The sequence below is a fragment of the Lampetra planeri genome, chromosome 75 (genome assembly GCF_965212315.1).
Source record: "Lampetra planeri chromosome 75, kcLamPlan1.2.h2, whole genome shotgun sequence".
In the NCBI taxonomy this organism is placed as follows: domain Eukaryota; kingdom Metazoa; phylum Chordata; class Hyperoartia; order Petromyzontiformes; family Petromyzontidae; genus Lampetra; species Lampetra planeri.
Window position 1 is genome coordinate 790,642 of NC_136180.1, and position 27,669 is coordinate 818,310.

The 27,669-nt window shown below is 47.6% G+C and overlaps 1 protein-coding gene across 4 annotated transcripts; it reads left to right on the forward strand.

Moving 5' to 3' along the window:
- The first annotated feature begins 1,648 nt into the window (after nt 1-1,648).
- Nucleotides 1,649-27,389, forward strand: LOC144737884 (uncharacterized). Of its 4 annotated transcripts, XM_078620773.1 has the most exons (6): nt 3,578-4,016; nt 6,113-6,191; nt 8,707-8,822; nt 19,886-20,090; nt 23,733-24,109; nt 26,101-27,389. In XM_078620773.1, the coding sequence occupies exons 1-6, from the start codon at nt 3,945-3,947 to the stop codon at nt 26,227-26,229; spliced, it is 978 nt and encodes a 325-aa protein (XP_078476899.1). In that variant the 5' UTR covers nt 3,578-3,944; the 3' UTR covers nt 26,230-27,389. The 4 variants fall into 4 exon arrangements, 2 of the variants coding, with proteins under 2 accessions (XP_078476899.1, XP_078476897.1); XR_013589095.1 differs by lacking the exon at nt 3,578-4,016 and adding an exon at nt 1,651-1,914 and having other exon boundaries at nt 23,733-27,389; XM_078620771.1 differs by having other exon boundaries at nt 23,733-27,389.
- Nucleotides 27,390-27,669: the final 280 nt, after the last annotated feature.

Here is a 27,669-nt window from a genome sequence, read left to right on the forward strand (position 1 = left end):
AAACTCCAAATATACAGGCGTCAGGGTCGGGATCGAACCCACGACCCTGTATACCAGGCGACGTATTTAACATATCCTAGCCACTGTGAAGTCAGAGTCGAACCCACGACCTCCTGCATACCAGGCGATATAGTTAACATCTTGCCACTAAATATCGATTTAAAGCTTTCGTGACTGCAGGGATTCATCTTTTTGGTTCTTTCGGTAAAGTCACGTAGAATGCAAATAATAAAATATTAAAATAAAACATAATAAGATAATTCTCACGACGTTTCGGCCACAACGCAAGCAGCCGTCCTCAGGTGAAGACCAGGTCTGTCGGGGAGACAGCGTCTTGCCACTGTGTAGCCCAGCTGACTCAGTCTGTGAGCGAGGAGCTGAAGTCGAATTATAAATATGTATATGAGTCAAGGTGTGGGCTGCCTTGACCAAAAGCATGATTCATACTTGATTTTTTGGATCAGATCTCGTAAGTAAAATGTGTGTCGTACACACCCCTCCATCTGGCATAGCCAATTATAATAATTGTCATGTGAACAAACAATGTAAGCGCATTACTGCTTCAATACACCATTGTATTGGAAAGTAATCTCACAACATTCCCGGTCACGACCAACACCTATGACAATCATCTGAATGGGTCCCTGGGCATCCTCTAGGTCGACTCAGCCTCAAATGTGTACCTTCTGCGGTGTGTAAACATCGCCACTGGGGAGCCAAAGGCGGACAGGTGTGGTGATGGCCACCCACCTACACGGGAGATCGTTGTCGTTCTGTGTGTGTCTGTGTGTGTGTCTGTGTGCGTGTCTGTGTGCGAGTCTGTGTGCGTGTCTGTGTGTGTGTGTTTGTGTGTCTGTCTGTGTGTGTGTACGTGTGTGTGTCTGTGTGTGTTGTGTGCTTGTCTGTGTGTGTCTGTGTGTGTGCGTAAATTGTGGGGACTCCGTATGTCCCTTCCGACAAGCAAGCCAGCTTCTCACTCACCATATGTAGCGAACCGTGTTAATCGGAAGTGATATATTTTTTATTACTATATCCCATGTTACTTATTACGTGGAAATGTACAATGTTTACTTTTATTTATGAGTTTTGCAATGCTTTCCATTTTTTGTTGCTAAACCGTTATTCATTGTAGAACACGGACCATATGTGCACTTAAATGCAGTACATTGTGTTACGAACGGCTCTCAGGAACGGAACCCATTCGTAAGTGGAGGACTGCCCGTGTATAAGTTAAGAGACAACGAGCGAGTGCATTTGCTATTACATATGAGCATAGTCTCATATTTTGAATGAGAACATTTGTCTATTATTATAATGTTATCAGGATATAAATGTGGCTCCAAACACATCTCCGTGCACACATGACCGGGCACGGCCATGTCCTGGGTTCGACCCCGCGCGCGTGGCTTGTGGCTTCTGGGTTTAGTTCACCAGGTGAGAGTGCAACTCTGACAGCCACTGCGCTCACAACCATTGCTCAAACTAAACCAAACTATTTACATGGCTACCTAATGAAGGCCGCCTTTGTTTCCCTCGTGGCGATGTTTACACACCACACCAGAATTTCATTTAAGGCATAATAGATTTAGGGGAGGCCCAGGACCGGTTCAAAAATCATCACTTGGTGGTGGCCGTGAGCGGAAATCGAACTGTGGTCGTCGGGTTTGGAGCAGAGCACGCTAACTACTACACTATCGCTCACCCCGAAACACACGCACACTCGCTCACACATAGCCCTGCTCTTGGCTGTGGTAAATAACAACACGGCGATTTTTCCCCGAGAGGAAATGGAATTTCTCACTGACCGAGTGACGCATCTGGCTCGACCGCACGCCGTTGCTAACAGCGGCTATTGGGAAGGAGCTGCAGCTTGGAGCAAGACGCCAGCGCAGACAAAACGAGCGCTGCGCGTCCGTATGTATATTGTGTGTATGTTGTGTGTATGTTGTATGTATGTTTTATGTACGTGTGTTGAACTTCTTTGGCACCGTACGTAGCCAACCGTGCTCATCGGTGGTGCAGGGGAAGGACAACAAACTAAAGACGAAAGCAGTTCTAAAGCAACGAGTCGTCAATCTATTTGATTTAAAGTGCATAGCTCCAGTGGCTTCCTAATATCGGAAGGAAGAGCGTTCCAGACGGCTGCAGTCGCGCGATGCGGTGACTTTTCTCTATTCGATGGCTAGCCAAAAGTGTAGTTTGTAGTGTAGTGTATGTCGTGTATATTGGTGTAGTATATAGTGTCGTGTAGTTTAAATAGCATCTGAAAGCGTACGATGCGGTGATCATCTTTGTTCGATTGCTATCCAAAGTCCGCTACTGCGATGTTGAATTGAGTTCGTTTGATGTTTTATGCTTTTTGACGAGATCAGCGAGGTATTTTGGTTCATTTGTGGCAAGCACTTTGTGTGTGTGTAATGAGTGCGGTGTTGTCCACCCATCTCCTTCATAGGCGTTACTCGCTACGAGCGCACACTACAAATATATGGCAGGCGTTAGGGTCGGGATTAAGCCCACAATCTACTGCATACCAGGCGAGGTAGTTAACATCTCACCACCGTGGCGCCAAAAATGTCTGCTGACCACTCAGCCTCCCCACCCCTCGTGACAAAACACATTCACTTCTCTCTCTAAATACCAGCAATACAACAGGATTCATATTACTGGAACATCCTTATAGCTGTGTTTTTTCACAACTATAATGATATATTTCTTAGGGGGGGCATTTAGATATTTGGGTTCAGGTAGTTTTATCAGGGTAATTTACCGCACTTCGTTTTTTTATTATTACTAAATATAGTGTTAAATTATTATTCACGTCTGAAACAAAAGTGTCTAAACATGTTCATTATGGACATCTGTGACAAAAAGAGCTTTAAGGCTAATCAGATTTCCTCCTGCAGTGTAAATTAAGATTCTGATTCTGAACCTGTGTTTGTATCTGTAGCCGGTCTGCCCTGCTGTCCCCTCTCGTCCCGTGTTCGTAAATCCTTGCTAGGGGGGGCAGGTAGGCTAAATAGACAGCAGCAGCAATAACAACAATAACAACAACAATACAACGAATACAGTTCTGAGACAATGATTCGATGTTCAACAGCTGAGCCACCAGTGGTGGTGGTTGTTTGTGAAACGGCAGCACTTTTTTCAAAAGTCGTCTTCAGAAGGGATATTGCCTATCTGCAATAGTGGATCAGACACACATCGAATGAGGGCACAGACTAAATAATTAATCTGTCAGCAGTAACGACATCTTGTCCAGCTGCGGCTGGGTAAAGTACGCGTGAAGCAAATGGAGTGACGTGATAGTGGCGGTATTAACATGGGCAGTACCAAATGTAGAAAGTTATCACTGAAAGCCTATGAAACAGAAGTTCCTAGGGCCTACAAGAACATTCATCCAGGCCTGAGCTAATGTCACATGTGCAGTTCACCAGCACAAAGTCCACGCACATCTAAATTGGGGACGTAGCTCGTACTCTGCTTTGGACGTGGGGGGCTCGTGGTCCAATCGCTGATCACCGTTGGCATTCACTTACATAATAATAAAAAACACCTGCCTACCCGTAGCTATGATCAGAGTGCACACTTATACGTGTGATTAATCACAGGTGAGCTCATACCCAGCTACACTTCCATTGAACGTGTTTTTCAAAGCGAGGCTTTTTGCTGACGTGAAGTGAACGTGGGGCGCCGCAGTGACGAGTATTTATCCCCCTTGCCTGGTTTGCAGGAGGTCGTGGGTTGGATCCTGACTAACGATTCCCGTTGTATATGTAGTGGGTTCACTGATAGACACACTAACTCAGGAGGCAACACGTTTATTCTACAACCACAACGGGATAACTTCATAACCGATAACCACCACGGGTAACTACATAACCGGTAACTGCCACAGGATAACTATATAAACGGGTCCGGTCAGTCGGCACACTGCCTGACCCACGATGCCGAGCACGAAGACCGAAGACCCAGGGGAAGACGTAGCACGGCGAGTACCATTCCAGCAGACAGCCCCGGTACAGCCTCGGAACCTCTCTTTTATACCCCCCAACGTGGCCTGGCCACGCCCCCTTCTGGAACCTACCAGAAGGTTCTGGGACATACACCACGTGTCCCTTCTGTCACCTTTAGCCCACTTCCCTTACCCTGGCCTATCACGTGTCCTTGCCAGCCAATGGGGCTGCTACGTCGTCAGATGCCCCTCTCTGCCAGTCACCAGAACTATGCCCCTTTGGGACCCTTTCCATGACATTGCATACCCTGCTGGCAGAGAAGGCTACTTCACTCCCAGTTACCCTCTCTATCAGTAACTGGCGCTCGGTGCCAAAGTGACCCATTATATGTCACTACATATATTTAGAGTTTGCATCTTTCTATTCCTCTCTTCCTGTCTCTGGGGTCCTCCGGTTTTTCTTTCCAAATTTAGAATCAACATGCCATGTAGATTATTTGGCTTCTATAAATGTCCACATGACAAGTAACTTAGGTTGAACTGCTATCATTTGTGATGGCCAGGTGAGCTCACACCGGGCTACACATCACAGCCACTCCTGGGTTAGGGGACCGCACCTCTGAGAACCACTGCGCTAGAGAAACAGACACGCGGGCAGCGGTCGTGCAGAGCAATGTCGTTCTCCTGCACCAGTCCCTTGAGACAAGAACACAATGCAACGCAAGCACCAACTGTTTCATGCTATGCTTATGTGTATGTATTTAATAATAATAATCATTATTATTTCATTTCAAATAGCGTAATTCATGCAATTGCATCCCACAACGCTGCACATATATTATTCAGTTCCGTACAAAAAGACGAAAACAAAACCCCACTACTTATCAAGTTAATGCGTAAATAATGAGAAAAAATGCAGATAACAAGAAATCATCATTCGTTCTCAATGTAGTACAGTGCTGTAGTGCAGTGTATAATCGCGTAGTGTATAATAGTGTAGTGTGTTGTGTAAATTAGTGCAGAGTATAGTAGTGTATTGTAGTGTAAAGTGCATATAACTGTGGGAACCTCATTTGCCAGTAAAAATATGATAATTGGTTCTTTACCCTTCTATCTGGCAATAAAACTGACACCTTTTTTACAAGGAGTCATGTTTGCATAGACCGCAATACCTGCAGTCATAATACAAACAAAAGAACATAACTCTGATAATGTGCACTGTCCTTGAAGTTGATTGGTCCACACCCGAGACAGCTTTCCTTAGAGCCTAGTCTCATATGGGTTGGACCAGATGACGCCAAAAGGCGCACAACTCAAAGACAATGCACCATCAGAGTATGAGAGCTCGGGGCACGCATCTACACTATGGGAACCTCATTTGCCAGTAAAAATATGAGAATTGGTTCTTTACCCTTCTATCTGGCAACAAAACTGACACCTTTTTACAAGGAGTTATGTTTGCATAGACCGCAATACCTGCAGTCATAATACAAACAAAAGAACATAACTCTGATAATGTGCACTGTCCTTGAAGTTGATTGGTCCACACCCGAGACAGCTTTCCTTAGAGCCTAGTCTCATATGGGTTGGACCAGATGACGCCAAAAGGCGCACAACTCAAAGACAATGCACCATCAGAGTATGAGAGCTCGGGGCACGCATCTACACTATGGGAACCTCATTTGCCAGTAAAAATATGATAATTGGTTCTTTACCCTTCTATCTGGCAATTTTGTTGCCAATTTTGTTGCCAGATAGAAGGGTAAAGAACCAATTATCATATTTTTACTGGCAAATGAGGTTCCCATAGTGTAGATGCTTGCCCCGAGCTCTCATACTCTGATGGTGCATTGTCTTTGAGTTGTGCGCCTTTTGGCGTCATCTGGTCCAACCCATATGAGACTAGGCTCTAAGGAAAGCTGTCTCGGGTGTGGACCAATCAACTTCAAGGACAGTGCACATTATCAGAGTTATGTTCTTTTGTTTGTATTATGACTGCAGGTATTGCGGTCTATGCAAACATAACTCCTTGTAAAAAGGTGTCAGTTTTGTTGCCAGATAGAAGGGTAAAGAACCAATTATGCATATAACTGGTCACAACAGGACCCTGTGTGTTGTGCTTGCCCTGTCCTCATCCCTGTCTCTTGTAACCCGCCCTAGGAGCTCCCAACCATGAACCACCGCGAGTCTGCCTTCCTCGTAATGGTAATGGTGGTGGCGGTGCACGTGACTAACTCAGGTAAGAAAGATGGAGTGGAACGTTCGTGAACAACAGAATTCAGCGCGCGTGCGTGCTCTCCAATGCGATAGTAATGGTCGCGCCCAGTGCCGGATTATCCTAGTAGCAAAAGTAGCTACTACATATGTAGTAGCTACGGGCCCCTCACTTTCAAGGGCCCGCGCTAAATACTTTCAAGCTTTCAATTCCGGTTCAGTGATTCTGCACTTGCTCTATTACTATAGTACTACACTGCCCTCAACTTTTATGAACAACTGGGTGTTTAAGGTTAGCGATTTGTTGTAATATATGGCTGTATAGCAAGTACAATTACTTTACTATGCAAGTAAAAAATGTGTTTCAATATTTATGTTTTTTTTTATTTAGGGCCCCTTTATAACATATGCTACAGGCCCCGCACGAGGTTAATCCGGCACTGGTCGTACCCATACCATGGTGGCTAGGAGATGTTAATTGCCTCGCCTGGTATACAGGAGGTCGTGGATTCTTTTCCGATCCTGACGCATGCTGTATATTTAGAGTTTGCGTGTCTCTCTGATCATCATCACGATGACTAGGAGATGTCAACTACCATGCCTGGTATGCAGGATTTTCGTGGGTTCGATCCCGACACTGATGGCTGCTATATAATTGGAGTTTGCATGTCTTTCTCTCAGGGTCGGCCCTAGACTAGCTGCCAGCAACTGGCGCCAGAGGCGAACCATGCAATCAGCGCCCCCACCCCCAAACTCCAAAGAGATGTTAACTACCTCCCTGGTATGCAGGAAGTCGTGGGTTCGATCCCGACCCTGATGCCTGCTATATATGTGGAGCCTGTGTCTCTCTCTCTCTTATCATCATCACGGTGACTAGGATATGTTAACTACCTCGCCTGGTATGCAGGAGGTCGTCGGGTCGATTCAGACCCTGACGCCTGCTGTATATTTGAAATTTGCATGTATCTATTTTTCCGTGGTGGACCTTAACTGGTAAATCATATCTAAAACACATCTCAGGCCCTGTCGTCCGCGGTGAGACCACAAGGCTTGCATAGCGGCTCCATTACTGTGTGCAACAGGCAGGAGTTGTATCGGCCGTGTCACTCATAGCAACCACGCGCATTTTGATGTGGGGCATGGGTTGTGAGTTAGAAATAGGCTACACACACCTAATAAGTTCCGTTCAGTCATAGCATCATTCGTTTCTACTGTAGATTAATGATACAGCTGTATTTATATCAATACGTTTGTGATTAAAATAAGCCGAGTTAAGAGTGGTGGTGCAGTGGTTGTATGTACGTGTGTATGTATGTTGAGCCTCTTTTGCACCGTACGTAGTGAACTGTGCTAATCGGAGGTGAGGGGGAAGAACAACAAACGAAATGCAAAAATGTGTTCTAAAGAATTTAGTTGTCAATCTACATCATGTTAAAGTGCACACCTCCAGTGACTTCCCAATATCGGAAGGAAGAGCATTCCAGACGGCCCCAGAAGCACATTCCAGACGGCCCCAGAAGCACATCTGAAAGTGCATGATGTGGTGTACATCTTTGTTCGATGGAGAGCCAAAAGCTACCACTGCGAGGATGATCGGAGTTTGCGTGATGGTTTATGCTTTTTAACGAGATCAGCAAGGTATTGTGGTTCATTTGTGGCAAGTGCACTATGTGTGTAATGAGTACTCGGCGAACACCGTGACTGACAGTGGCATCAACGGCATTGGCAGTGACGGCCTCCTCAACCGCGCGGGACACTTTTATGTCTTCAATCGTTTCCCCCAAATGTGTTATCAGTGTAATATCACGAGATACGCAACCTCACAGCTACCGCTAAAACCCCCCTTGAAAGAACATCTCACCCTCACAATAGGGGGCAGCACTTCCCCACCCACTCTGCCACCCAGAGTAATGTTCGTCAGTAAACCCTCTCTCGATGCGCGAACGTTACATTCTTGAAAATTTCTCGCAATTCAGAATTTTCCGAATCCAGAAACCTTGGTTCCATTTGGGGGAAAATGGGGGGAATGTTCCTGTTAGAGTGAACATTGGGTGAGAAATTGGAAAAGTTTAATAACAATGGCTAAAAAAAACTGCACAGAACATGTTTTTATTACCTTTGACGATGATTATTATGATTTGACAATGGTTAAAAAAATGTATATCCGAATCAAGTGTAAGTACGTATAACGTAAAAAATGCACAATAGCGAGTTCAGGACACAGCGGACCGTTTCAAATGTAGTAAAATTCTGCGGTCTGTCGGAACTTTCATATAACTCTCGAATACTGAAGTTTGGTAGGTTCGTGAAAAGGGAATTAATATGCATTTAGTAATTCGCGAATGTGCGAAACAAATTTTTCCATAAGCTTGCGCATACGGAGGATTATACTGTATTAATTTCCCAGAGATGGTATTTTGAAAAGGTATCTGTGTATGTGTGGAGATGGCATGGTTTGTTGACGCTTCCAGGCTGCTTATATACAGCCAGTTCAATGTTGACGGTCTCTGCATTCGTTTTGCACATTGGTATTTATGTAGCAAATAGCCCCATTCAGCACATGGCGGCTGTCGAAGGCGAAGATGTGCTCTTTAACTGTTCGAGATCGTCCACAATAGACCGCTTGCGATGGAGATATGGACAGTCTAATACAACGGTGAGTATTGCAATATCTCTCATCACACGTGGTGTTACCTATTTAGCACACTTTAGTGATTATCAGCCCAGTGCAATATCCGTCTGTATTGCTACACAGCGTGAATATGCTAGTGCAGAGTGTGCCGTATTTAAAATAATGTTAAGAAATACATTACGAGTAAATGGTCTTAGGCCAAGGTTCCTTTTAGATATTCTTAGGTTTTTTCGGTAAAGTCACGTAGGTAAAACATTAAAATTAATGAAAGTAAAATAAAACAAAACAAAAATAAAATTCACGACGTTTCGGAGGCAACACAAGTCTCCGTCATCAGGTGGGACCGTCACAGCCGAATTAGCTGCATCAAGTGAAGCAATGATTCAAGATGTAATCCCTTATAAGCAAGTTGAAGGGAGGTGGAGAGGGGGGGTGGAGAGCTTATCAGGCTGTGGTAGCCAATGAATGGAAACGTATCGGGAGGGAGGAGGAGCGGTGATCAAAGACTGCACGTAGTACTCAACACAATGAATGGAGACGTGTCGGGACGGAGGGCGAGCGGCGATCAAAGACTGCACGCAGTGCTCAACACAATGAATGGAGACGCGCCGGGACGGAGGGCGAGCGGTGATCAAAGAACATCACGTAGTGCTCAACACAATGAATGGAAACGTGTCGGGAACAATGAAGAGATTACTGTTAAACACTGGGGATGTTAACACTCGGCGAAGTAAATTAGAATAGTGCCTGTCAGATAAGATGGTCCAAAAAGTGTAATTAAGTCCTTTTTGCGTGGTTAATAACATCTTTCCAGTGATTACTGAGTTTGTACCCATTATCACGGTTGAAATTATGTCTGTGTTTGTATATTTGTATGGCTTCGTGTACAAACCTTTGATGGTAGCCCGGAGGTTTGCAGAGAACCTTGGTCTCGGAAAAGACAATTTCATGAGAGCCCGCCGAGTTGTAGCAATGATCGGCAACGGCCGAAGAATCAGTTCTGCCGTGTTTCAGATCTGACTTGTGCTCGCGGACACGATCAGCAACATGACGTTTTGTTTCTCCAATGTAGCAATCACCACAAATGCAACTCAATTTGTAGACTCCAGGATACTGTAAGTCAGGAACGACATCCTTCACAGATGGAATCAGATCACAGATTTTATGCACTGTACTGAATCGGACTTGGATCTTATGTTTGTTTAGAATTTTGGAGATATTTTTGGTCACGCCTGCTATGTATGGTAACGTGATAGTTTTGGTCGGAGTTTCATGTGGTTGTTTCTGTGTGGTGGGAGAGACAGCTTGGCGGATAGTACGGTCAGAGTATCCGTTCATCCTGAGGGCCCGATGTACATGTCTTAATTCATCAGTCAGGTGGTGTTGGTCAGAAATGCCATGGGCTCTGTGGTATAGCGTTTTGATGAGAGAATTCTTTTGAGATGGGTGGTGGTGGGAATCCGGTTTCAAGTAGGAATCTGTGTGGGTGGCTTTCCTGTAGACAGAATGTCCCAAGGATCCATCAAGCCTCCTCTTAAACAGAATATCCAAGAATGGTAGTTTACCATCTTTCTCCACTTCCATGGTGAATCTGATAGATGGGTGTCTAGAATTGATGTGGTCCAAGAAGTGGTTCAATGCTGGGAGGCCATGTGGCCAGATGACGAAAGTGTCATCCACATATCTCTTCCACATGTAATGCGGGCGTAAGCGACCTTCCGGATGTGACGTCACGAGGAGGCGGAGCCAGGTGACGTGGGTGAAAGGTTGGGGTCCTTAAGCGGGTAAACCGGAAAGAGAAGGCAGTCGGGGTGTGAATGGAAAGGTGTGGGGCCACGCGGGCGTACGAGCCAAGGGGGCACCGTCGGAGCGGGAGCCAACCCCGGGAACAGTAGGGAGCTACTGGGAGGTGTAAAGCTGCAGATAGAAATAGGCAGTAAGGCTGTGTGTGAGAGGCAGCGGTGTGGCTGCCAAGAGTCGCAGGAGCGACGAGGAGGCGAGACAGCACGAGGCTGTCAGAGCTGCGGAGCAGCAGAGAGGAGAGTGGAGCTGCAGCAAGAACAGCCAAGGGGGCTGTGTGAGATAACAGCAGCGGAGCTGCTGTGGGGCTGCAAGAGCGACAAAGAACAGCAGCGGGGCTGCTGATGGTGACTGGAGTGACATCGGAGCCAGCACTGTGGGGACTGAACGAATAAGAGAGACAGCCGTGTGGGAATACAGTACGAACCTAATAAAGGACACTGAGCCAGAGATCGTGGTCAAGTCTCTTATTACACTGGTGTCAGAAGTGAAACGGCATGTCTAAGCAAGTAAGGAAGAAAATTCCTCCGGCGCCAGCATCGGCTTCTTCGTCCGACGACGACGAATTCCCTCCGACCACGGATTCTGCTGGGGTGGTGGAGGAGAGCCCTGCTGAGGCGAGCACGGGGACGGGCGTGGAAGATGTCAGCGCAATGGCGGGTCCGTCAACAACATCGGACGCTGATCAAAGATGGCAACAGGTGGCAGAACAGCTGGAGACACTCAAGGACGTCCTGGCGCATCTATGTCACCTCGTTACGCCAAGGACGACGGCGGAAGGAGAAGGTGCTCCACGTGCCGCCACGTTGCCTGCCCTGCCGCCGCCATTGGCCACGCGGCAAGAAGACGCCATCTTGCGCGCTCCGCGGCGCCAAACCGCCATCTTGGCCACGCCGCGGGCCGACGCCATTTTGAATTTGCCTCCAGAACAACCATCATTGGGAGACGGCGTAAAGAGGAGTCGGAGTCGCCACCTTACTACAGTTAAGGAATTCTCTATCGGGGGCGATTGGAGCGCTTTCGCCTGCCGATTTTTGGCGGCGGTTCGTTCAGCAAGATGGACCGATGCGGAGGCTTTGGAAGTGTTGCCGACTTTACTGGACGACGAATCTGTTCGATTTTTCCGTTCCATAACGGCCGATAAGAAGAAGACTTTATGTGGAGTTTTTGAGGAAATGGCCGACGCCTATGAGCCACCTGACGACGCGCATCGGCGATTCGCTCAACGACAACGAGCACCCGAAGAATCGCCCGTGGCGTTCAGGGGTGCGGTGTTGGAGCTGGCCATGGCAGCATATCCTGAGACGCCACAGGATCTGCTCGAGCCTCTCATATTGGGAAAAATGCTGGAGCTGTCTCGGGATCTGGGGATCCCCATGCCTGTGTGTGGGCATGAGAAGCTCACGTCCCGGGCGGCAGCAAAGTGCCTGGATGTGCAGTTTAATCTCCGTCGCTGGAAGCAAGTGGCGGCATGGACGGGTGGGCCCGTCAAGGAAGGAGGCGCGATGGGGTGGGACCCCACAAAGGCGATCTATGTGCCGGATGAGCGGGGTCCTCAGGAGCTGACGGCCGCCTCCTCTCCATGGTCGGGACGCGGAAGGCCGGGGCCGCGCGCTACGCCATCGGAACGGGGCCGTCGGGATGCAAGACCTGCGCTTCGGCGCAACGATGCCGATTGCTTCCGCTGCGGCCGTAGGGGCCATTACGCCAAGGATTGCTGGGCCCGCTTCCCGGGTCCGCCGCAGCAGGAGGCCACAACACCGGACAAGCCGACCAAGGAACCTCCGAAACAGGCATGTCGGCACGCACCAGACACCCGGCAAGGCTTTACACCTCACCCACCACCTTTGTTGCGCGATCCTATTGTTGTTGTTAATCGTGGGCCAGGTGGATGCTAAGATATCTATTGGGGATGTGTCGGCTTCGGGCGTTGTGTTAATATCGAGATCTTTGGCGGTTCCTTGCTTACTAGGCACGGATTTTTTGGCTAAGATGCCCATTTTGATTAAAATCAATGAGAATTGTATTGAATTGCCGGGGGGCCGTCGAATCTCGTTTCTGCCGTCGCCCTGGGGGCGACCTGCTTCGGCCGTACAGGTGCAGGCGCTGTCCATCGCATCTGTGGACATCCCACCTGGTTCACAGATGCTTATACCCTTGCGGTATCGGAAGCCCCTGCCCAATCGGCTAGGAGCAGTAGGGGTCTTGTTGTCGCCATCCGCCACGATAACAACAGGGCTGGCGTTAGTTGGGGCACAGACCATCGTCCGGCCGGATCAATTACCGTTTTTACAGGTGCTTATTGCGGGGGTGGAAAACATCCGTGTTCCGGCCGGTACGGTTGTGGCACATGCCACTACGGCGTTTGCGACGCACGACTGTCCGCATCGCCGGGGAGTGGTCGCTGGTGTTTCCGAGCCAAGGGGTTCGGATAATCGTTGGATCGCTACCTTATGTGACGAGAATTCTTCCCTGTCCGTGGGGCAACGTGATGCGCTGCGTAAATTGTTGCTGACGTATTCGGATGTGTTCAGCTCCGATGATTTGGATTTGGGACGCACATCGTTGCTTTCCCATCACATTGAGACGGGCGACGCTGCCCCTATTCGATTAAATTCGCATCGGATGAGTCCAGCGGAGCGAGAACACGTTCGGGGGGCGGTGGAAGACATGTTGGCTGCGGACATTATATCGCCATCTAATAGCCCATGGGGCGCTCCTGTGGTCTTGGTTAAGAAAAGGATGGCAACTTGCGATTTTGTGTTGATTTCCGGAAATTGAATAAGATATCGGTGGCAGATGCGTACCCCCTGCCGCGTATGGACGACTCCCTTGACGCATTGTCGGGGGCTAAGTTCTTTTCCACACTGGACCTCTCTTCGGGATTTTGGCAGCTTCCCCTTGACGAGTCCTCACGGGAGAAAACCGCATTCCGTACGCCGCAGGGGTTATTTCAATTCAACTGCCTCCCGATGGGATTGAATGCGGCCCCTGCTACATTTCAAAGATTGATGGAGCTCGTTTTGACGGGGTTGCAGTGGGAGACGTGTCTTATATATTTGGACGATATTATTGTGTTCAGCCGCACATTTGAGGAACATTTAACGCGGCTGGAGACAGTGTTCACAAGGATGCGCTCTGCCAATTTGAAATTCAAACCAAAGAAATGCCACCTACTGCAACGGTCCGTCCGTTATTTGGGGCACATTGTGAGTGCAGAGGGGGTGTCCACGGATCCGGAAAAGACAGCGTGCGTCCGGGATTGGCCGACTCCGGCCTCCGTGGGGGATGTTCGGCGGTTTTTGGGATTTGCCTCGTATTACCGAAGATTTGTGCCGGGGTTTGCGACGATTGCGAGGCCCTTGCATCTCCTTACGGGTAAAGGACGCAAATTTGTTTGGGGAGAGCCGGAAGAGGCGGCCTTTCGGAGTCTGCGTGATCTATTGGCTACGGCCCCGACATTGGATTATCCCGATTTTGATCGCCCTTTCATTCTTGATACGGACGCGAGCGACACAGGTATTGGGGCGGTATTATCACAGTCTAAAGGGGGCGTAGAGTGCGTCGTGGCGTATGGTAGCCGAGTCTTGTCGCCTGCGGAAACACGCTACTGTGTCACTCGTAGAGAACTTTTGGCGGTTGTTTTTTTCCTACGGCAATTTCGACCGTACCTTTACGGTCGTTCTTTTATTGTGCGTACGGATCATGCGGCCTTGCAATATGCACTTAAAATGGACCAGCCATCGGGACAGTGGGCACGTTGGTTGGACACGCTGCAGGAATTTTCCTTCCAAATTCAACATCGGAAGGGAGTGCGCCATGCGAACGCTGACGCACTTTTCAGATTACCAGGGCGCGCCCCTTGTAAATGTGCGTTGGGGACGCATAGGTGTTCGCCGATTCTAAACCCCCCTCAGCCGCTTACGTTGGCCGTCGAGAAGTCGGATACTCCGATGGAACCGGGACCGACTGACGGGGTTTTGAATCTGCCGCGGTCTGTCTGGATTCGGGAACAGATGATGGACGAGTCGTTGTTGTCCATGCGGAAGCGGTCTATGAGGGACAATGGGAGTCCGAGTTCGGCTGTGGGGCCGCGAACCGCTCTCCGAGATGGTCTGCTTATGTGGCGAGAAAGGTTCCAGGAAAGCTGGCGTGTGGTGGTACCAACGTCCTTGCGATTTGAGTTGATTAGAAATCTCCATTGTGACACACTATTGCATTTAGGGGTGCAGAAGACTTTGTTGACGTTACAACGTCATTATTTTTGGCACGGCATGGCGACAGATGTCGTAGGGCACGTGTGCGCGTGCCCTGAATGCGCCCGGCGTAAGCCGCCTAAACATCCTTACGTGCCGCCTCTCCAGTCGATTCAGGTGTCTCGAGTCAATGAATTGGTGGCACTGGACATATTGGGACCCTTCCCACCATCGGCGAGGGGAAATAAATATTTGCTGGTAGGGGTTGAGTATCTCTCCCGTTGGCCGATGGCCTGGCCGTTGCCCAATCAGTCGGCCGCGGCCATCACCGACGCCTTTTTGTTTGGGTACATTATGGACAAGGGGGCGCCTGAGAGACTCCTCACGGACCAGGGCCGAAATTTCTCTTCTAAATTATTGGCTGAAGTGTGCGCGGGCCTTGGGACTAAGAAAATACGGACATCCCCATACCATCCGCAGACGGATGGTATGGTTGAGCGGCTGAACAGGACATTGTCTGCCATGCTTTGCCATACTGTGAGTGAACAGCAATCAGATTGGGATCTGCACATCCCCGGAGTGCTTTCGGCGTACAGGATGACGCCCCATGCGGCTACAGGGTATTCGCCGTTTTACCTTATGTATGGTCGGGAAAACGTGCCTCCGGTGGATGTGCAATTGGGTACTGGGGTGAAGGGACCTCGTAAACCACTCCCTGAATACATTCAGGACACGGTTCGCCGGGTTACGGAGGCGCGGGAAAACGCCCGCGTGGCTACGGCCAAAGCCCAGGCCCGGAACGAGCGGTATGCTCGGCGGTCTGAGGGGGAGTGCCCCTGGAAGGTTGGAGACCTGGCCTGGCTCCATTGTCCGCAGGTGCGGGCGGGGACCTCTCCTAAATTGCACAAACCTTGGCATGGTCCTGTGCGCCTCATTGAGGTTCCCAATCCACAGTCGGCGCGCGTTCAGATTGGGTCTCGCCGTTGGTTTGTTCATACGTCGCGGTTGAAACCATATGTTGCTCCCCTACGTGATGCGTCATCTCCCAATGTTGCCTTGCTGGGGTCTGTTGCTGCTGACTCTGACTCTCCCCCGCCTGCGTCCATTGATCTTGCTAGAGCGCCTGTCGTACCTGTTCCAGACAGGCCGACCGTGACACCGCGGGGGAGGAGTGGGCCTGTTCGGAGGGCGCCTGCCAGGGCTGCGGGACCTTCGAGCCCTGCAACCCTTCCGACCCCGCTGCAGGCGCATTCGCGGAACACGACCAAGACTGATTCGTCAGGGACACGAGACGTCGGTGGACTTCCAATCGCAGCAGGGGAATTACCCCCTGTCATTCCTCGTGTTCCATCGCGTCCCCGTTCTACAAGTGGGCCGCCGACCGTCCGGGACGGGCCGGCGACCCGCACTCGTTCCAAATCGCTTACGTTTCGTTGATTGTATGTTGTTATTGTTCTTGTTCTTGCCGTCGTATTTATCGCATGCTTTCGTACGTTCGTCGATGTTACTTGTGTTGTTGTTCTTGTTGTTATATTGCATGCTTAGTGTCCTTTAAGGGGGAAGGTCGGTTCACCGCATTACGCTTTGGTATTGTTCAGCCGAGGTCGGCTGGGTTTTTTCTATGGGGGAGGGTGGTGTAATGCGGGCGTAAGCGACCTTCCGGATGTGACGTCACGAGGAGGCGGAGCCAGGTGACGTGGGTGAAGGTTGGGGTCCTTAAGCGGGTAAACCGGAAAGAGAAGGCAGTCGGGGTGTGAATGGAAAGGTGTGGGGCCACGCGGGCGTACGAGCCAAGGGGGCACCGTCGGAGCGGGAGCCAACCCCGGGAACAGTAGGGAGCTACTGGGAGGTGTAAAGCTGCAGATAGAAATAGGCAGTAAGGCTGTGTGTGAGAGGCAGCGGTGTGGCTGCCAAGAGTCGCAGGAGCGACGAGGAGGCGAGACAGCACGAGGTTGTCAGAGCTGCGGAGCAGCAGAGAGGAGAGTGGAGCTGCAGCAAGAACAGCCAAGGGGGCTGTGTGAGATAACAGCAGCGGAGCTGCTGTGGGGCTGCAAGAGCGACAAAGAACAGCAGCGGGGCTGCTGATGGTGACTGGAGTGACATCGGAGCCAGCACTGTGGGGACTGAACGAATAAGAGAGACAGCCGTGTGGGAATACAGTACGGACCTAATAAAGGACACTGAGCCAGAGATCGTGGTCAAGTCTCTTATTACACACAGGGAAGGACGCAGGGTGGATGTCTGGATGGCGTCTGATTCAAACTTTTCCATGAACATGTTGGCTATAACTGGTGACAAGGGGGAGCCCATAGGGGTACCCTCATTCTGTTTGTAGAAGGTGCCATTCCAGGTAAAATAGGTGTTGGTGAGACAATGCCTAACCAGCGCAGGTACATCAGAATTCAATCCATGTTGGACTAAGTCCTCAATTATTGTTAGGGTGTCCGATACTGGGACTTTGGTAAACAAAGATACTACATCAAAGCTGACGAGGATGTCATCAGGAGATAGTACCATGTCCTTAACCATAGAGACTAATTGGGTTGAGTTGAGTACTGCCGAAGAGGTCTTGCCTGTGAAGGGGAGCAGAGTATCTGATAGAAAACGAGCTAGTTTGTACGTCGGAGAGTTTATCGTCAACACAATGGGTCGTAGCGGGGTGCCTTCTTTATGGATTTTGGGAAGACCATAGAGTCTGGGAGGTCTTGCCGCCGATGGTTTTAGAGAGGGACGTTTGCTTGGTTCGATTAGGGAAGTCGAACTCGTGATGATACTGTTGGTTTTTGTCGTTAGGCTTTTAGTGGGATCGTTTTTAATTTTGGAGTAACTCCCATCATTAAGCAGGTCCAGGATTTTGTTGTTGTATGAATCTTTATCCATGATGACCGTGGCATTGCCCTTGTCTGCCGAGAGGATGACTATATCATCTCTCTTTTTTAAATTCGCGAGTTCAGAGCGTTCGTTTTTGCTGATGTTACTAGTGGGTTTCTTAGCATTCTTAAGAATAGTAGCTATTTCAGCTCTTGCTACATCCGCATGGATGTGTCCTATGCCTCTGAGGGCTACATCAATCTGAGAAATCATATCCTCTACTGGTATATATTTAGGGGTGACGGCGAAATTTAGTCCTTTGGCCAGTACCGTTTTTAGATTGTCAGAAATTGGAATGTTACTCTGATTAATCACGGTCTTGTTAACATCCAGCTTTGCGATGTGTGGCTCTGGTTTCTTTTTAGATAGGAGGTTGAATTTAGAAATCAGGTTAGCTTTGCATTTGGCTGACATTGAGTCAGCAGAAGCAGAAGTCATGTTATCAACGTGGTTCCAATCAGAAGGTGACATTTTTTGTGTTGACATTAGATGTGTTTGTAAGAGAGTCTTGTCTAAATTATCGAGTTCAGATCGGAGTAACCTTATTCTCTCCGAGATTAGTGATAGGCTAGCTTTAAATAAGATCTGTTTGGAGTTCGGTGAGGACACAGCAGCGGATGTGAGTGTGAAAGCGATGGGTATTACCTTGTTATCGCGGCATCTCTTGAGGAAGGCCAGCGTCTCGAGAAGCTGTGACTTCTTGTCTCGTTGTCTGTTAAAAACTCTAACAGATAGGTGGAATTCCTTTTAGAGATCTCTCTCGTTAGTCTAAGCCCGTGCTTCTTAACCTTTACTGCACACCTGTTTCTCAATCGTTAAAGATGTATACTGTTCATGAATACATAGGTTTGATGAAACAAAGTAGTTGTAATTACGTGCCCGTGCCTAATTTGTCTGTCGATGATTTACCTTCGAAAACAACCTGGGCATGTCTCACACCCCTAGAAAGGGCATCCCGCACCCCAGGTTAAGAACCACTTGCCTAAGCTGTCCAGAGACCCCATTCAGAGATGGGGGTCCGTTAGCAATGTTAACACGAACTCTGTGGCTTTTTGGCAGCAGCTGGTGGTACGGACATCAAGATGGGTTGACCTCCAACTTCCTTTGGGCTCAATGATAGCGAGACAGAGTTACTTCTAGCAGCACTGAATATCAACTGCCCCCTGCTTGCCAGCGCTCCCCGGCCCAGGGATGGTGGGGGAGGGGGGGTTATGGGGGCAGTTATCTGTATTGTAGTGTATAGTATAGTGTAGTCTGTATGTGTGTGTGTTGAACTTCGTTGGCACCGTACAATGCCAACCACGCTAATTGTAAGTGCGGAGGAAAGACAAAAACTAAAACACAAAAAATGAATAAGTTGTCAAATCAGCCGCAGCTGTATTTGTTGTTATAACGAATTGACATGTGTGAAAAAGATCTCCATGGCGCATCGGATTTATTCTGTCTAAATAAATGTTTTCATTCTCTTAATGTTGCTGGCTACATTCATAATTTGTGCAAAGCTTTGGCATCGCCATTAATATCAATGCTAGTTTAGAGGAGTGATTCTCATTTGTTGTTAGCTCAGCTTTCTACCATTTCAGAAATGTAGCCCAATGTGCCTCTTTGAAATCAGAGCGATGCCGAGATTGTGTGTCACGTGCTACTTTGACCTCGAGGAATCAGGATTGCAAATCGCTGTTTGCTGGACTGCCCGAATAGCTTCTTGATTGACTCCAGCTTGTGCAAAATGCGGGCTGCTCGGGGTTCTTGGTGGACAAGGTGAATTGAGATCAAACATCCCCCAGTGCTCAGAGTTCTGCAATTGGCTACCAAGTCCCCGGTTTTGCGTGTCAGTCAAAATATGTATGTTAACGCAAGGGGATTTTTTTTTATTGCTGCGAGGTGTGCAATGTGAAAGAATATACATTCAAATTCTACCGATGTTTTATATAGTTGCGTCAATGTTGCACTTGGAAATATCTTAAAATATTAAGATTTTAACCCCAATCCTTAATAAAATTTTGGGATGAAATACGTTTTTTTTCTTTACATAATTCAACGTTACTTTCCAACAATCGTTTTGAATGGTTCAATCTGAATTTAACAGCAGATTTCCAATAGAGCTCTTCCGCGTAGTTTTTGGGAGAGTTTGATGCCAGCCTACTGGTATGAATAAACAAACACTAACGTGCATTCATTAAAAACATTGCTAAACGTGCAATATATCTTGTTCCACAGATATTATTTCGTAGCAATCAATCTGTCACATCCTGCAACCCACTTTTCTGCTACGTGGTTTTCTCTGGGAACCTGAGCAGTGGAAATGGCTCCATCACTCTGATTTCAGTCCCAGCGAACGCGAGTGGAATGTACCTCTGTTTTCTGGAAACAAGCAGAGCTGATCATCATGGCATGGTTTACAACTTGACGGTAACCTCTAAAGGTAATGCCACAAAGCTTGAGCTGTAATGAAACGCCTACATATATATGAATTCAAATTAACCATTCACTCACTGTAATAAAATTACACACGTTGTGGTTTTAGTTTCCAACTATTTTTATGATAATATATAATATATCTTAACATAACAAAACATTAAGATTATTTGTGTGTGCAAGAATCGATCATTTACCTGCATGTGGGTGCTCTATGTATTCAGCTAACTTTTCCCTGGAGATACTAGAGACCGCTATATTCACCACAATGTAAGGAAAATGTATTACTGAATGAAAATCACGAACCTTTGAATCACAACAACGCAATACACTATTACTCTTGAGCATAACAATTGTATTTTTCTCTCTCCCAACGTTAATTCAATTGCACCGCAAAATCTCAAATTAGCTCGGGCGGCTTGGTACCCAGAGTGAGCAGCTCACAATCAGAAGGTCCCAAGTTGAAATCCTTGGTTGGGAGGATGAACTCAGCCATCATCCTTGAAAGGGTTGGCTAAACGAGTAGCACTTTTAACTTATATGCTATGTTTTTCACGGTGGTGAGATGTTATCTTCGTCGCCTGGTATACAGGAGGTCGGAGGTTCAATCCTGACTCTGACACCTGCTGCTGTATATTTGGAGTTTGCTTCTCTCTCACTCTCCGTACATTGTTGTCCTAATCCTCCACATATTAATCAACATCACGCGTTTAAAGAATGTAGCTGCTATACGTTTCCAGGTGATGAGCCCCTTTGTTGAGCTATCATTTGTGGCCAAGTCACTTCTGAAAACATAGCTGCATAGCTAACTGGGGCCTGACCTGATAAAAAAAAAAGAGTTTAGTTTTAGTATCCCCGACAACTCAGGAAGGTTCGTTCATTTCTGTGCATGACATGGGCTCAGAATAGGTGGCACGTGGTTCCAGCGCCACAATATTCACATACCTGGAGATCAAATCATGGCCAAATACAGAAACACCATTGACTGCGTACTTATTTACTCTTGATAGAAAACTCAGCCAAATCTGAGAGCGTACTGTAGCCTGGAGTTTGATACAGATCACTGCTAAGTTATCGCAACGAGCTTAAACGATTGTCCAACAAGAGATCCTCAACAGCGCCCATGCTATTATATAAATATATAAAAAAGACAAATCTTCAACATCAACTGATTCGCAACTCTTTAAAAATGAGCAACTAACAAACTAGGATCCAGTTTCTTTTTGACTCTGTAAAACGACGGTGCAAAGACTCGCCGCTCTGAAACTCCTCGCAATTATTAGGAAGGAATTAAGTGATGATGCACTGTGCTTAATTGAGAAAAGTAATAAAGCAAAACGCAAAACACGACTACAAGTCTCCACGAAAAACTTCACGAGGACCCGAGGGCAAAGCAAGACTCAGATCTGGGACGGCCGCCAAGGTGGGCAAGATGAGAAATCTGCAGCGATACGGGAGCGGTGACTATCCGATGGGTAACAAAGCGAGCCATTCCCTTTAACTCACTTTGGGCATCTGTGGCTGGAGCCTACCGCAATGCGTTCCTACCACACTTACGAATGCGAAGTGGCCACCTGGGTCAGTGAGGTGAATAGCTTGCTGGGGGGGCAGGAGGGGTAAAGTGAGCGATGCACATGGCGGTTCTTTGCCCTCGCGTCTGTTCCCCATTTGCCCTTGTAGAGAGCCGGGGATGATGACCTCACCATCGAACGAAGACAGTCGTATGCATGCATGTATGTGGAACTTCTTTTGCACCGTACATTTCCAACCGTGCTAATCGGAGGTGCGGGAGGAGGTCAAACCGCATCGCACGGCGCTTTCAGATGCTGCTGCTGCTCCTTTTGTGGGGCCTCTCTGGAACGCCCTCACTCTCCTCCCTCTCCTCCCTCCCACCTTTGTTTATGAAACGTCTGCGCGATCTAGCTCACAACAGCTTAATAATATAATATTGGTCGCGGAAGCCTACGACGTGTTGAATCAAAGTAATATCGTGCACACGCAAATGGGTAGATTGTTTAAAGCTTACCGATGCACATTTGTCCTTGAAAGTGTTTAATCAGCAGTACGGATCCTGTACTGGTATCTTCCAGGACAAAACACTACTTGCGATTTTGCAATTAACACTTTTTTGCTCTGGCGTGTATCTGAAACGTTAATACACCACTTTTATACATTTTTTTTTCACAATTCGGTAAGCCCCTAATAGCAACATATATTTTGCTGAAGCTTCGTTCATGTAGGATAATATTTACAAGGGTCGTCGTGTTACAGACAGGCAGAAAGGGCTTATGCATTACTCCCTTCAACGTCAGTTGGAGAAATTTTAATCTAAACTAAATAAAAAAGGCCCACTGTGTTACGTAATATATATGCCAACCAAAGAGCAACAGTTAGATTAGAGTATGGGGAGACGCAAGAATTTGACATTGGGAAAGGAGTAAGAGTAAGACAGGGCTGTATACTGTCTCCTTACCTATTCAATGTTTACAATGAGCGTATTATGTGAGAGACAGGCCTGGATTCCATTGAAGCAGGTGTGACGATTAGAGACAGAAGAATAAACAACTAAAGAGATGCTGATGATACCACCCTACCATCATATAGCAAAGCTAAAATTATGACCCTTGGTAAATATTAAAGAAGCTAGTGAGGAGGCTGAGCTGTGCCTCAATCTCCAAAAGACAAAGATTATGGCGATAGAACAAGTAAACTCATTTAGTCTGGAAAATGCATCAATAAAAGTGGCAAAGAACTTTGTATTCCTGTGCTCCTTGACTGCTAAAGACTGAGAATTTAGCCACGAGATCAGTAGGCGGTGAGTTCTCAGTAGAATAGCCATGTCACAGCTCAATAAAATATGGAGAGACAAGGGCATTACCATAAGCACCAAGAAGAGGCTTGTCAAAGCTCTGATATTTCCTGTTGCCATATATGGATGTGAGTTTAAGCGAGCGAAAGAGGATCAGCGCATTTGAGATGTGGTGCTGGAGAAGAATGCTACATAAACTAAAGACTGCCAAAATATCACACATATATCCATCCTGAGAGAGATCGGTCCCGCTCTTCCACTCGAGGCCTTTTTCATGAAGCATAAATTGATTTACTTTGGACACGTTATGAGGACCTCTGGACTAGAGGAATCAGTCGTGCTTGGGAATGGAGAAGGTAGCAGGGTCAGAGGTCGACCTCAGAGATGGATGGACGACATCAAGAACACCACTGGCCTTACACTAACCAAGCTACGAGAGGCAGTGACAGACAGGTTTTGATGGGGGAGTCTGGTCGTGGATGGCACCAGAGGTCGATTTCGACCTGACGGCACAAGGTGAAGAGGTGAAGGCCCACTGAGCTATATAGCTTTTTTTTCAGAAGCGATTTGGCTACAAATGATAGCTCAACAAAGTGGCTCATCACGTGGAAATGTATAGCCGCCAATTACTCTAAATGCGTTTATGTTGATTCTAAATGTAGAGGGAAAAATCCGAAGGACCCAGAAAAAAATCCACGCGACCACAGGGAGAGAGACACACAAACTCCAAATATACAGCAGGCGTCAGTCGAGATCGAACCCACGACCCCCTTTATACCAGGCGGTATATTTAACATCTCCTAGCCACCACCAATCACGGTGTCCCTTTCTCTGCAACAGGTACCGCTGCTACGACGCGTGCAATGACATCGCCGGTGCCATCGCCGGTGCCATCGACGGTGCCATCGACGGTGCCATCAACGGGTTCGCCTTCGCGCGTCACAGCGTCTATCGCCATAACGACATGGGCTCTGATCTTCCTTCTGGTGCTGATGGTGCTTCTCTACCGGTGCCACCACCGCTACCACAGCAGGAATTTGTGTTGTTGGAGGAAAATGAGAAGTAATTTCAGCCGTGGTGGTGATGGTATTGATGATAGTGGTGGTGGTGATGGTATTGATGATAGTGGTGGTGGTGGTAGAAGGAAGGGAGACTCGGGAGAGATGCAGCACCCTGGTGGAGAGACTCGTCCCTTGGATGAAATGGAGACGAGTGAGGTGCGTGAAATCTATCGATCTCATTCTTTTGAAGACTCTATTTTTCTTCTTCTGCAAAATTCTGGCTATCACCTGATGAAGCTGGTTGTTGATGTTATCACCAGCGAAACATCACGGTACTTGAATTGTAAATGTTGTGGCTTGACTTTCCAACACACCGGTGTGCTGAGGTAGTAACTAATTGGCACGTTTTGTTGACATGACAATCCTTAATATTTGGCTGTCAGGTCGTGGCGGTTTTAATGACATTTATATTTAATCGATCTAACCCACAAATGTTTTATTATGGGTAATATTGGTCGCGAAAACTAATTTCTTGAGAACTGCTTTTTGTATTTAGTTTGTTGTCCTTCCCTAGCACCTCCGATAAGCACGGTTGGCTATGTACTGTGTGAAAGACGTTCAACACCCATAAATGCATAAACTCAATACTGCACATAGACGTAACACTGCCCATAGACTCAACGATTCCCATACACTCAACACTGCCCTTGGAGTCAACTCTGCACCGCGGCAGCATCCTGCATCACATTGGAACCGTGTAGTTTGCTGTGCTGCCCTCTGCTGCCCTATGTGAATGAGTGGGTCAGTGAGTGGGTGAGTGAGTGGGTGGATGAATAGATGAGTGAGTGTGTAAGTGGTTGGGTGAGTGAGTGGGAGGGTAAGTGAGTGAGTTGTAGTGACCTACAGTGTGGTGAACATTGGGTGAGACAGTCAGTATCTGGTAGACTATAGGTGGGGGGGGGGGGGGGATCAACAAAGTGAGTCTTAGAGGCAACTATGACCATGTTCGTAGCTGGGAAAAGTGATAAGGAGATGAGTGAGCGAGTGATTGGAATACATCAGTGAGCGCTGGATGATCAATAAACCTAGAAGCTGCTTTACTCTAAATTGTTAATGAGTGAGGCGGGTAAATGAACGGCTGACTGGGTGAATAAGTGTGGGTGAGTGAGTGACTGGGTGAATGAATGGGTGAGTCAGTGTGTGAGTGGCTGAGCGAATGAGTAAATGGCTGACTCAGTGACTGGCAGTGCGAATGACTGGCTAGCTGGTTGAGTGAGGGAGTGATTGAAGTAAATCAGCGAATGCTGGATCATGAATCAACCAGACTACTGCTTTACTCTGAATTGTATGGGTGAATAAGTGGGTGAATGAGCTAATAAGTGACTGGGTGAATGAATAAATGCAGCGTGATTAAGTACAAAAGTGAATTAGTTAATGGGGAAATTGTTAAGTGCCTGGCTGTACGAATGACTGGCTGAGTGAGTGAGCGAGTGACTTGAGTAAATCACTGAGTGCTGCATAATTGGTCACCCCGACTGCTACTCCCATCTGAATTATACTGGGTGTAGCAGTGAGGTAGCAACTGGCAGCTCCTGCTGCTGCTCCACCACTCGAGATACGGTGAAGCAGCAGCAAGATTCCATCTTCGGCCGAATTACTCCGTGTTGTGTGGCTGCCTAATATTGGAAGGAAGAGAATTCCAGACGGCCGCAGAAGCATATCTGAAAGCGTCCGATGCAGTTACCGTCTTTATACGATAGTAAGCCAAAATCCACTGCAAGGATGACCGGAGTCTGCTCCTTAAGGAAATTACCGAGCTATTGTGGTTCATTTGTGAGAAGCACTTTGTTTGTGTAATGAGTGCGACCTTATAATGTAGTTATGTGGCAACTGGAAGACAATGCAGCTCAGCGAGCACTGGAAAGACACGGTCGAATCTTGCAGTACCCATTACACTAGGAATTCAGCGACCCGAGGTCTATTACAGCTCACGGCCAACACGATTATTTGACCCTTAGATAGACTCAGTCTCAAATGAGTACCTGGTGTGGTGCATCAAAACATGGCCATTGTAGAGACAATGGCGATTGGGCGTGGTGTTGGCCACCCACCCTCTATGTGCCTTTCCGGCCTTCACAAGTGTTTCTTGCTAACAGTACCTACAATCTGGTATGTAGGCGAAACCTGGGATCTTTGTCTTTGGGCAGATCGTGTACGCAAGCCTTCAAACAGAGCATCTACCGCCTTGCGCGCTGCCTCGCCGACCTCCTGGAGAAGACATCACGGTGTACGTGACCATCGCGACATTCAGTGGGGAGAACGAACTTCCAGACTGAAGGGAGTCACGAGAATAAACAACAAAAGCAGCAGTTGGACAATGCCTTAACCACCAAACTGAACTTTTATTTTACCAGATGAGGCCCCACTGAACTATATAGATAGCTCTTTTTCAGAAGCGACCTGACCACAAATGACAACTCAACGAAGTGGCTTATTAAGTGGAAATATATTAGAGCAAAACTCTCAACGCATGTTTCTAATGTGGAGGGAAAAACCAGAGCACCCGGACAAAAATCCAAGCGACCATGCTGCGAACATGCACACTCTAAATATACAGCAGGCGTCAGTGTCGGGATCGAACTCACGACCTCCTGTATACCAGATGAGTTTGTTAACATCTCCTAACCACCGCGGCAACAAGAAGAACGACAATCTGCTATCAATCGACTGGCCAGGGGGAGGCTCTCCTCCCCCATGCGGCCTGTTATGCACCATACTTAAAAGCTGTTCAACACGGGGTTTGGTGGAAGACTGGGAGGTGTCCACCACTGGTGTTCGAATGTCATCAGCGATAGCCTCTGGACTGTGTGTGTATGTAGGGAGAGGTGGTGTAGCGGTTAATGCGCTGCGCTATGAACCTGGCCACCCGGGTTTGATTCCTGATCACAGCCAATACCTGTAACGATTAATCTGAACCGGTCCTGGGCCTTCCCTAGGTCGACTCAGCCTCAAAACGAGTACAACGCCACCTCGGGAGACACAAGCTGCCGGACGTGGTGCTAGCCACCCACCCCCTTGTGTACCGCGTGTGCTTTCATTAGGTGCTCGTTAACAGCACTTGCCCCAAAAGTCTCTAAGGCTATTCGGGGGATGTGTATCCTTGTTTGAAATTCATGAATTAGTAATCATAAAAATATCTGTAATGTATTGCATCGCTTGTTTACGGGGAGTCCTTAACTTACGAATGGGTTCCATTCGTGAGGAGCCTTGCGTAAGTCGAACGGTTCATACTTCGGGACACAATAATGTGGTGCTGTATTTACATGTGCATACAGTCAATGTTATAAATATGTTACGATTCAACAAAAGGGATGCATTATTAAACTCATAAATTGAGAAGAAATGTACATTTGCATGTAATACTGTAATAAATACTGTTCCTTGACAACTTTAAAATCCTCACTTTAGGGAAATAAACAGTTTCAATCAATATCAATAGGTAATACAATCCATTTGTAGTTTCTGTCCAGTAACAACCTTAGTATTTTGCCATTCATAATACTGATTTTTGGGTTAAATTGCGTAAATACAAATGTATTGTGAACCCACCACCACTCGACACAGCCAATCAGTAAGGGTTGTCACGTGAATAAAACGTGCAAATTAGCTACTACTTCAGCACATCGGTGTGATGGAGAGTAAACCCACCACATTGAAAATTGAGTGACGGTGGTTACAGCCAGCTTCATCAGGCGATTTGCCGTAATTTTAAAGTC